The 11,375-nt window shown below is 39.9% G+C and overlaps 1 protein-coding gene and 1 long non-coding RNA gene across 5 annotated transcripts; one reads left to right on the top strand and one right to left on the bottom strand.

Annotated features, from left to right (window-relative positions):
- Positions 1-697: 697 nt before the first annotated feature.
- Positions 698-11,275, bottom strand: LOC111271731 (uncharacterized). 3 transcript variants are annotated; one of them, XR_002687066.2, is made up of 13 exons: positions 11,048-11,275; positions 9,672-9,785; positions 9,126-9,220; positions 8,179-8,415; positions 7,408-7,494; positions 7,218-7,274; positions 6,374-6,532; positions 4,059-4,602; positions 3,580-3,807; positions 2,629-2,813; positions 1,977-2,174; positions 1,269-1,585; positions 698-791 (listed from the first exon to the last, which is right to left on the bottom strand). XR_002687066.2 is itself a non-coding variant. In XM_022852701.2 (12 exons), the coding sequence occupies exons 1-12, from the start codon at positions 11,096-11,098 to the stop codon at positions 1,429-1,431; spliced, it is 2,109 nt and encodes a 702-aa protein (XP_022708436.1). In that variant the 5' UTR covers positions 11,099-11,275; the 3' UTR covers positions 698-1,428. The 3 variants fall into 3 exon arrangements, 2 of the variants coding, with proteins under 2 accessions (XP_022708436.1, XP_022708435.1); XM_022852701.2 differs by having other exon boundaries at positions 698-1,585; positions 6,374-6,529; XM_022852700.2 differs by having other exon boundaries at positions 698-1,585.
- LOC111271732 (uncharacterized) lies at positions 2,035-8,174 on the top strand. 2 transcript variants are annotated; one of them, XR_002687068.2, is made up of 3 exons: positions 2,035-2,161; positions 2,711-2,834; positions 8,012-8,174. It is a non-coding gene; the product is annotated as an uncharacterized LOC111271732 (long non-coding RNA). The 2 variants fall into 2 exon arrangements; XR_002687067.2 differs by having other exon boundaries at positions 8,031-8,174.
- Positions 11,276-11,375: the final 100 nt, after the last annotated feature.

Raw genomic sequence — 11,375 nt, forward strand, 5'->3', positions numbered from 1 at the left:
TTTTAATTTTATATGTGTGTCTGCCATATTTTTTGTTTGGAAACTTGAAGAAATAGTTGTCTGTCTCATCTCTGTTCAGTGATTATTCGCGTCAGTGAGCAATACCTACAGATACACAAGTCTATGTCACACGCCACCACACATCAGGCTTATGCGTACAGGGACGTACTTATTTTTCTTTTATAAATCGTGTGAACTCAGTGGACAGCAATGGCACAAGACTCACTCGAAATTAGCTCTTGTTTGTTATTTAGCCACATGTTGTCTCTCAAACGAGGTTCTGCAGTACTGGATCTGTCAGTTCGCGCTTAGGGAACCGGAACAATTCGTATATCTTACACGAACATCCTAAGCATCTCGACCATAGTGGAGAATATATCCAACTAGGTAAATTACAGTTCATAGTATATCTTCATCAGGTGACTGTTGTAAATACACATAGAAAAATGTTTGGAAGAGCCGTCGTCTACGAACGAAATGTTTGCTTGCTCACAGTCGACGATACACAAACGAAACTGCCTCTCAGCAGATAATCACATTATCCTCAGTTTAGTATTTTACCGTAATATGTTTTGTATAATTTATATTTTGAGTCTGCGGGTACGTAAATTGTTTTTGATATAAAATGTTTTGTAGTTTTTTTCTAATCCGTGTCTTCTCATAATGGTTCGATCATGAGGCTCACTAGAATACTCACTTTACCATTGGAAATAGTCATATTTATTGAATGCCCATTTGGGGCACTTGCTCTTCGTCTAGTGCAAATCGACTTCGTATCGAGGTCGAAACAGCTGAAAGAAAAAACGTTTGTAAACCTTGAGGGCATCTGCTATCACTGGAAAATTAACTAAAGTTAATAGATCGGATGGATGGTTCCATTCCACAATTTCACCGAGTACTGTCGTGAAACTTATTAGTTATTTTGTTACAAATACGTTTTCCTGCGCGATATTAATACGGCCGTCATAGTCTTTAATACAAATTTAAGCGATAGGAACCTGCCAGAATCAAGCAGACGCATAAATTCACAATATCACAACAGCACTCAAAAGCTGCTCTTTAAGGAAATTACAGGCAACCTAAAAAGATCATGATTACAAATGCGCGCCGTCTTTGATGACGGGTCTTACTCTTTATAGGACGTTATCGTGATACTCGCACAAATCGTCAATGTGCTTAACACTTCACACTAAATGAATGATTATGCAAGCCGTGTGCTTTAACTGTATGTTAATGGTCATCTGTGATGCACAAGGGTCATGACCAACCTGTGGGAGCGCTATGTGTAGCTCATTGAGGCAGTACTAAAACTTTTTCATCAGCTTCGAGAGGCTGTTCCATTAACTCATCCAAAGAGACCATCAGCATCTGTTCTTTCCTTTTTCATCTATATATATATATATATAGAACCATTTAGATATACGATATCTAAGGTCCCACAGGTTCTTGTGTAGTTTCTTGAGCACCGTCTTCCTTTTGTCCGGTTTCGGCGGCATCCTCCGGCAAAATAACATACTCCCGACTACTAAACCCAAATTTGATGACGTCTTGCTCAAATAATTCCACAAATCGCCGAGCATCGATTCTGAAACAAGCCGAGATATGTAATATATCCTCTACATAAGTTTTGGTCGTAACTATAGTACGCTTATGTAAGACATTGCATGTTTTCGTTTGTGAAAGCCCGATAAAGCATTACGATTAAGATTAAACAAGCCGATTTTTCACTGTCGCCGTTTTTGACGCCAGTTTTACAACACCCAAATTTAAATGTACTATCTTTAATACTTCTTGACATAATACCGCATTAGTGGTATTTTCATATTATGATTGGCTGTAAGAAATGCAAAAAAATGCATCACAGACAAGAAGCGTTTAGCGAATTTTGCTCAGAAAAGGTTTGAGACGTATGTACAAAAATCATCTAACACAAAACCTGACTAGTTATTTTCACATACGATGTGATTTTTCCCCACCTTTTATTGTTGACGAATGTCCCGTTGGCAGACTCGAGATCAATGACGTAGGGACGCACTCTGCGGCCCGTAGACCCGTCCGGTCTTTCGTAAGCTACAGATCGGTATTGGAGAACAGCGTGCTGTTTGGAACATGAGGGATGATCGATAGGGATGTCCGCTACTTTACGGTCACGTCCGATAAGGTAAGCGCTTTGTCTGTTTGCAATACGATACACGAAGGTGCATGAGAAATATAATTTTATTAGGTTTCCACGAAACAACAATCCAGATTTATATGGTAGTACTTTAACTAAAAACTACCGTCATATGCACTTAATTGAATATCACAACTTTCGAAAATAATACGATATTAATTATAAGCGTATAGTATATGCACTGGTCAGAGACTCTACCGACTGTGCCCTGAGGGAAGTCTCGTAAAAATCGAAAGATTTATACGCTGTATACGTATATACTAAATATGTATACATATACACTAAACCACAATATTTAGGGGATAAATATTTGACTTCTTCTATAAGCTCACAATTATATCTAGCTAGTAAGTAGGCACAAAATAATCCGGGCTATTTGATAGAATTTCAATCAAAGCAGTGTGTTTGCAACTGTTGATTAACAATTCATGTAGGTTTGAATAATTCACGTATACCTGTGCAATGGTATGAAGGGTAAACTTTCTTCTCCCTTGAACACATAGAGACGCCATCGTCGCTTTGGTTTTTTTGCTTCAGGTGGTTCATTGTATTTCACGACCACTCCATTAAATACGTTTGTATCTTCGGCGAGTTTACCCGACAATCCTAGATCTGCCTTTTTCTTATCTTCAGGTTTTAACTAAAACGCAAGTACAGTAACGTAAGTAGAAGTAAACTAAGCATGTTAGAAGTGTTTTTCATGACGATAATGAGTCTATGTAACATACGTATTACTAGAATATACTATTCCCTTACAAACATATTTTATAGAAATACATCGCTATTTTAAGACTACATCCTCACATACTGGGGTGAATTCTCTATTTCGAGGATGCCCCTTAACATCTGGATTACGACCAGATTAGGGAAGTGAGAGTCAGAGGCCCGGCGAAAACCAATATTGTTCCGCAGCCTCTTATACCCTGGCAGCTCGTTGTTCGGGGCCTGCGTGCCGATAAGACGGATCTCGGAAGGATACCAATCTTTAGTAGAATATCAGCTCTTACCTAATATTTAACTAATATTCACCTTTGGTAGTTCGAGTATTTCCGAAAGGCCCATCATAAAACACTTAGACTGCTCCACAAAAGCATGCTTTTGGATACTCTAGGAGAAAGATTTTTACCTCAGGCTCTCTAACGTTCACTGCTTGGTAAACAACTGTTCAGTCATTTGGTAGAACCAATAGAAAAATATTTATATTTTGAGTTTTGCATATAAATACTGTTGTAAACACGCTATTATTTGACACAGCTGCTCAAAATTAACTGTGCCTATTCCCGCTACCGAATTTACCTGAATTATGAATACCACGTCACCATATACTCCTATGCTAAGCAGCCAGTGATGAAAATGGTTTCTTAAAATTCAATACACCCCTAGTCCGGCAAAAAATTGACCTTTACCTCGCCTTCAGGTTTGACATTATCTTCTGATTTGCCCCATTCGAATTTATCGTCCGGTTCTTCTGTAGCACGATTTTTTCGTTTGTCGTCAGCGCGACCTCGCGCCCTTTTCCCGCCTTTTGGTCGGTCACCATCGTCGCCGGCACTTCGTTTAACACCATGCAATGACTTGTCCGCATCTGTATCTTCCCATTTAGAACGCTCAGGTGTGGCGGGCTCATCCTTTACCTAGAATTGAAACGTAATGTTTAGCATACGTAACTCAACCTTGTTCCATTAATAACCGAACTATCTCAAATCATATCATATTTTACGCATATTTGGGGTAGGTTTTTGAGCGCGATGCGTCGTTCGTATTTGCGCAATGATACAATTACTAAGTGGGTTTTTTGTAATGGTTGGTATATGAAGAACGTAACAGGATTTTCCACAATACTTACGCCAATTACACAAATTGACAAATATTCATACGCATTCACCTTGGTGACGTGAATTGGCGAAACTTTTTCTTGCTTGAACTTTGTGCGCCCGCTATCGCGGGACTCCTCCACTTTCTTTTCGTCGCTATCCGGTTTCTTTCCGTTTCGTCCGCGAGTGTCGTCGCTTTTTTCGTTTTGCGACCCTCTGCTTGGCGCATCCTTATTAGTTTTCTTGACCTCATCTGCACCGGCATCGCTTTTTCTCTCATTTTTTTTATCATCGTCTCCTCGGCCGCTCCTCGGCGATGATCTTCGCCCCTCCCGACGATCCCTGTGACCTCCTTTGCCTTTTTCTCTCGAGTCGTCTCGATCTCGTGATAGCGGCGAGGACCTTCGTCTAGGAGATTCCTTTCGCGAAGCCCGGTGAGGTGAAGCTGCTCGACTTCGCTTAGGTGAACTGTCTCTAGGTTCTCGCCGTGACAGCGAACCTTTTCGTCGCCGAGGGCTTTCTCCACGATCCCTATCGCCACGACGCCTGGATGAAGGCGACGACCGTTTTCGTTCCATGCTGCTACCACGTCTTCGGTTTTTATCGCTTTGTCTCCTGAAATGTTTTGATATTTCATTTTGTTATTTTTATGCCTGTGTGAATAGATTATGTTATATATTCCCCGTCATCGTACACGACTTTTCCTCGTCTTGCGATTAAATGATATACGTTATTTTGCTAGACAGTAGTGGATTTCCAACCACGTTTTGAATTAAAGCTCTAATAGTGATTGCCCAATAAACGAAAAAAGCAAGGAACTGTCAACCAACGTAGAAAAGCAAGGCTCTTTATTTGGAATTTGAAAGAGCAGCTTGAGAGTATGTGCCGCGTGTGGCCTCGCGTTGTCATCGAGCAGAACAGTTTGACCTCGTTGGTAGGGTTTTTTATTTTTGAGAAGCCTGGCTTATTCAATACAGCTAGACTAAATTAATGTGCCGATCCACTGTCTAGATCATAGGAAGCAACTTCGAATAAATCAAGCACTTTCGGTTCCTGCAGACTTGAGGCGTAGTCTTTTTTAAAATGAGGATCTAATTGGGCCCCAGGCTTTCGCTTCTTTCCTGAAGCTACCCATTCCAATCTTCGGTTAATATTGACGTATAAACACCACTCCTCATCACCTGTGACGATTCTATGCATGAAATTGATTATTCTGGCCGAATCTTGCTCGACAACAAGTGAGAAGTTAAAATGCAACATTAAACCGTAATGTTTTATTAGATTCAGAAAGTTTATGGGATACATAAGTTCTAAGTCTTTGTATAAACGAAAGGGACTAGAATAAGGGTAAGGTGTTTTTACTTAAATTTTAATTAAAACGGTTAACGATGCTTTTGTAGCTGATGATCCAAGAATTGTTTGTCAAAAGTGCCTTCAGATGATCATCGTCAAACCCAAAAGGTTGACTAGAGCAGCGCATATCCTGTAAGTTTCGGATACCGTTTCCATACTTAGCAAATTAGTCTCACACAAGGCAAATTTACCAAGCTGTTTCGTCAATGTTTAAGAAATGTATAACACATAAAGTGCACTCTTTTACTAGACGGAATATACATCTTTGAAAAATTCGGTTAGGCTAGAAAAGTGTTCACAACGCACGACCATTGTAGCACGCTAAAAGAGCAGAAAAAGCGCTTTTGAATGATGTGTCAAATTAACCAATAAACGAAAGGAAGTAGGAAAGGAAAGCTGTTGGAAACGGCAACATATTGCCCAGTCTAATATTTAAATTGCTTATGTATTAACCACCTTCTGTTAAATGAAATACACACGGCTGAAATTTATGAATTTTGATTCGTTACTGGCAGTTGGATAGTTATTTACATTTTAACTATAGGCAAATATAGTAAGTACCGGGAAAAAGCTGATTAGTCTTCTGGTCAACTTTGATTTTCAAAACAGAGCAAGGAAAGGTTAGATATTCAGATATGGTGTTCTTTCTTTTTTTTTCAACAGTACTTACTTCATAGTATGGCAAATTCAACTCTATTTTATGTATTATATAACCATTTCAGCTTAAGACATTTTAAAATTCAGTACAAAATGCTCTCTCTCTGTAATGTAATATTATAATTGCTAAAATATTCTTAACGAAAAAACAAAATTCCAAGAACTATTGAAAGCCACCCCTCGTCTATTACTTGCAAGTTACACAAAAATTGTAATAATAAAATCAACGACTACATTATAATTGACTCACGCTGTTCATGATCTATGGTTTCTTGTTATTTGTTTTCAGTTAGAGTTATCTAATTCACAATTAGAGATATAAAAATAAAAATAAAAATTTAATGAAGTGAAGACACTAGTGGCTACGTAGTGTTACCTCGGAGGGCTTTTTCGTCGGTCCCTCGATCGTCTACGGTCTCTTCGAGATGCCATGTGTGAACTTCGGCGATTCGGCGATGATGTCTTCTTACGGTGACCGTTTGGGCTAGAGAAGCGTAATCGATGGCGTTCTGCAGAAACACTCCGTTTTCTCCTGCTACATTCATAAAGACACGCATGTGAATAAAATCATGGGTGTTATACGTTTTCGCCTGCACGTTCAAAGATGGTATGCACGATCTTTAAAGGCGAATGATCTGAGTCGTACGTCCGGTACCCCGTTAGGCATTTTATCTGATAGCTAGAGAACAGCACGAAACAAGGCGCATTTACGAGACCCCAGACCACTACGTGTCCCTCAAGATTTTCACGCATATATGTTACCCACAATGCCATCACAGAAACGTAACGTAACTCGCCTAATACGGTTGAAAGGAAACCCTAAACAAGCGTGTTTCTATGGCCTATGTATTCCAATGATTGCACAGCTAATCATTTTCAGGACTTTTTCAAACAATTTCAGAACAAACTTTAGGATTGAAGAAGCCAACATCCTTAAACGAATGAACGTTCGTCGTAATCCTGTAAGAATATTTGTAGGCATAAAGAAGGTTTTAAGATAATAATAATATCTTTACGTATACAGGACATAGATATTTCCAAAGTAAGTCGAAACATTCGTACCTTACATTTTTGTTAATGAACCTATGCTAATTTATGTAATGTAGAGAACACTAGAAACCAATCTGACAATTGACAGAAAAGCACCGTTTTAAACAGATTTGGTGACGAATGTAGAAAACAGCACAACAGGTAAAAAAAAAAAACGGCAAAGTACTAACTTTTCCTTGTGTCGCCTCCTCTCTGGCGAACGGGCAGGTGGTGAGCCACTACGTCTCCTAAAACGGTGATGACAAACGTAAAATGATTACGTTACAAGCACTAAAATTACTGAAAAGTGAAAAAAATAGCATCAATATTGCCGTTATATGCGTTGCTCAGCTATTTAGAGCCCATTTTACTTCAAAATACCTTTCTTTATCACGTTTTCTGGGTGGCGAAGGCTGACGATTACGCGCTTTCTTCTTTCTAGGTGACAGTCGTCGTTCCACGGGCGATCTGCGTATTTTCATGGATAACAATGTTAGGCTTGTTTCTTAGTAGACTGAATTAATAAGCACACTGCAAAAGTATTTTTTTAATACTTTTGAATCGAGAACAAGGTGTATATAGAAGAATAATTAGGAAGGATGCCTAATTATGTGATTTGCTGTACTCTACTGGTAATATATAATCGTTTGCGGACTTCCATCTATTCCAAGCCTCACACATTCTACCAAAATGCTAGTATTCTCTAAAGCCAACAAATTTCACTTTTTTTTTATTTTCCATAACATAGTTTCCGACAAAACCCTGTTTCGAAATGACGCGCACATAACGGTAGTAGTGTATTTTCTAGAAAAGCCCAATGCAGTCTTACTGTTGGAGGCCTCATATAAATTGCGATGAGCTGCAAGACAATAACTCTTAATCGGCTTCTTACCAGACCAAGCGAAGATCTATGCTAACCATACTGTTGCACTGCCCCGTAAGCACTAGACCTCATACCCATTTTCATTTCTTCCCCTAATGAAAGGGGTAATTTTTTTTTCCAGAAAACGAAAGACTATTTTAAGTTCCGATTCCGAGTCTTTACTGGTATGTGAAACTCAGAAGCTCACCGGTTATCTGCGCATGGCATATCTTTGATATAACCTAACAACCGCATCCCCTTCTACCTCTTGCACTTGTTCGACTGCCTACCGACTTCGATGTTTACTGACGCGCCGGGGTTGCTCGTTTCGATGCCGTCGGCTGCCTTTGTCATTGCGTTCATCATCGGATCCCCCTGACTCACTCTCGTTTTCGCTACTGCCGCTCTCACTGCCGCTCTCAGAGCCACTGTTCGAACCGCTCATATTGGATCCGCTTTCGTCATCGCTGCCGCTACCGGACTCTGAGCCAGATTCGCTTTCCGAACTGCCGCTGCCTGAACTCGATCTGAAACACAAAAACGGATTTATGAAGAAAACCGAAAGAAATTATATGTACCAATTAATAAACGTATGTTTCTAATTTATATGATTCACTTACTGTTCCCCAGGGAATACCGATCGATCGTTTGCATTTAAGCGCTTGGAGTCACTAGGCCAGTGAGGTCTTTATAAATGTATAACTAATTTCGATATGAATCCCTTTAGGCAATCGTCTGAGAAGTAAGACATTCAATATAATAGGCACATTACTTATGAAAAACCAGTTTCTAAATGACTGTACATATTTTTCGTGCACTATGTGATAAAAATAGCCCTGTAGGGAACAATAATTAACAATAATAATTATATTAATCCTACGAAGGTTCCATGCTACGGAAATAAGTCGTACTAGGGTGCTAATAAACCTACAGACATATTTCCTAATAACATACCCAATATATCATACTTCATAAGGTTAAAATATCAGCGCAGGATTGAAAGTCGGCCTAAAAATATTCTAGGTAATGCCTAGACATACTTAAGATTAGGCTGTAATACACAACGATCCATTCCTTGGCATCTGCAGAAGTATTAGCTACCGTAGCAACCACCTGGGTACCGAGTACCCCCTAAAAAGAAATATAGAAATAGGGCCCGGTCCACAATGCAGAACGACCTTATTACCGCTGTACTGCCCCCAAGAGCGATACGATAATAATCACTATTGATACTTACTCGCTTTGGCTGCCAGATTCGACCTCCTCGTCGCTTGAGCTCTCTGAAGGCGGCAAACTCGGAGGCCGGCGCTTCTTGTGTGCGTGTTTATATTCCTGAAACGGCAACAGATAGAACGTTCAAATTTCGTGATCCTCGCGTTCGTGATAAGTTACAGGGAATCCACTAAACGAAGTATCGGGCATGTAATCTCAAAATTCATTGCTACATGTCAAGGTGCACTATTCGCCAATTACAATATAAGCCTCGTTATAATAACTACCGGTAGGTTTGAAATCCAATGTGGAGCTCGGAAGTGGTTATCATTATAGACAAGACAATAACGTATAAGTTTGCTTGCTTCCAAATCAAACATTTCGTTACTGAGGCCTTTGTCATACACATTTCACTGTCTTGCAATTTTCAGCCACGTTTTGAAATTTCACTTAGAGCTCCGAAGGCTGGGGTCCGCATACGACGTGCATACGTGCTCGATGAAAACCGACTGATGAAAAATCAAAGGCAGATTCAATGTAAGATTTCACTATTAAGCAGATGCTATCTTACCTTCGTGTCCGGGCTTCTATATGCTCTTTCCTCGCGCAATGGGGACACCCGCAGTTCCATCGGTCTAACTACAAGAGGCGCTTGAAAATAGCCATCTGAGTCTGAAGAATCCGCCTGCGTTCGTGTTCACCAACGATGACAACAACAACATATACATTTCACAATTAGCGCATTTTCAAAATAAATATTCGCCATACGTAAAAAAAATCACAAGTTCCTGGCGATTACCCTAAAAGCGTAAGGGCTAAGTCAACAAATGCCATGTCTTATATTGGTCGCCGTCCAAACCATTTGTCTTACCTAGAAGATAAATATGTATATTTTCTTAAAAAGGTTAATATATAAATCTTATTTATGGACGTTTTTGCCACGATGTTGTGGGACTTTAAGCGGCATTCTTCAATCGCATTAGAAGCTTCTCTAAATGGTTATGTTCTCCTGTTTCTAACTCTAGGATAGTATTGATTTTTACACTACTTTGACTAGCAGGACCATATTTGTGTGTTACGATGGTCATCACAGGCTGCCAGGGTTAGGCAGGCATCTATGTGTGAACAGATTTTATTGGACACCGTGAACCATGTCAGCGGGACCTATGAATTATAAAAAGCTTAATGAGCAATATTCCACTGTTGGGGGTCTTTTGAGAACATCGTATTGTACCTGGTGTGTCATCTTCCAATAAAGGAACCTTATAAATTGAATTTACTCATTTATTTCCTTTAACCAAACTTCCTGCGGAAAACTGTTCGGCAATGTAAGGCGGTACTACAGTACTCTTCATACATTTCTATTTCCCTTGGGTTGTTTTGATGCACAATAGATAATCATAGTAGAAATATTAAATAGAGGAAACATGGTAGAAAACTAAGCAAAACACAATAGAGGACTTCAAACGGTAGCAGGTTTCAGCCACGTCCTAATTAAGCTCCCACCACCGTAGTGTCCTAATTATCCGGCAATGGATTACTGCAGCAAATGTGTTGAATGCCATTCAAGTTGTAAGATACCGGCTCTCTCAAATACGTTAAGTCGTTTCCCCGATTTTTCGCCCGAAAATAACAAACGTCTACGTCGGTCATGGCGCCTACTTTGTTATGTCACTAAGAGTAGTGAAGAGTTACTATTTTACGTAAAATTAAACCGCTTAGTCGATATTTTTTTAATAATTAACAATGAAAACATGCATCAGGTAAACGTTTTTCCCAAACGTATAAGAGGTCTCCCACACGGCCAAAAACGCAACCCCATAAAAGAAACTGTATACTCGCAACCATAATTACGAGATGGCAACATAAATATCAACGAACGAAGCATTTCAACGAGGTCGATTCAGACTCGAGATAAGCCGGGAATGAAAAGCTTACAAGACTCACCCGTCGGTTGCGGCGACGCAGGTCAGGCGATCGTACACGATGTCTCACCATTGTGCAATAACGACACCAGCGAATGTGGAACTACTGACACGGCGTATAGAGCGGATTTGCGCGGACTCAGAAGATGGGACGAAACTTCAATATAAATAGCTGCTAAATTTCCACTCCGGTGACAGCAATAGCATTGAGAGAGATGCTATTGTGGGGGCTACTGCCATTCTCCGAAGCTATCCGCACGCCGAGTGTTTATTTCCTAAAGAACAGTGTCGCGGACACTCGAACACGATGGATGGTTCCGCAAACTCACTTTGTAAATATTTCGGAATAG

This window comes from Varroa jacobsoni, unplaced genomic scaffold (genome assembly GCF_002532875.2).
Source record: "Varroa jacobsoni isolate VJ856 unplaced genomic scaffold, vjacob_1.0 contig00932, whole genome shotgun sequence".
In the NCBI taxonomy this organism is placed as follows: domain Eukaryota; kingdom Metazoa; phylum Arthropoda; class Arachnida; order Mesostigmata; family Varroidae; genus Varroa; species Varroa jacobsoni.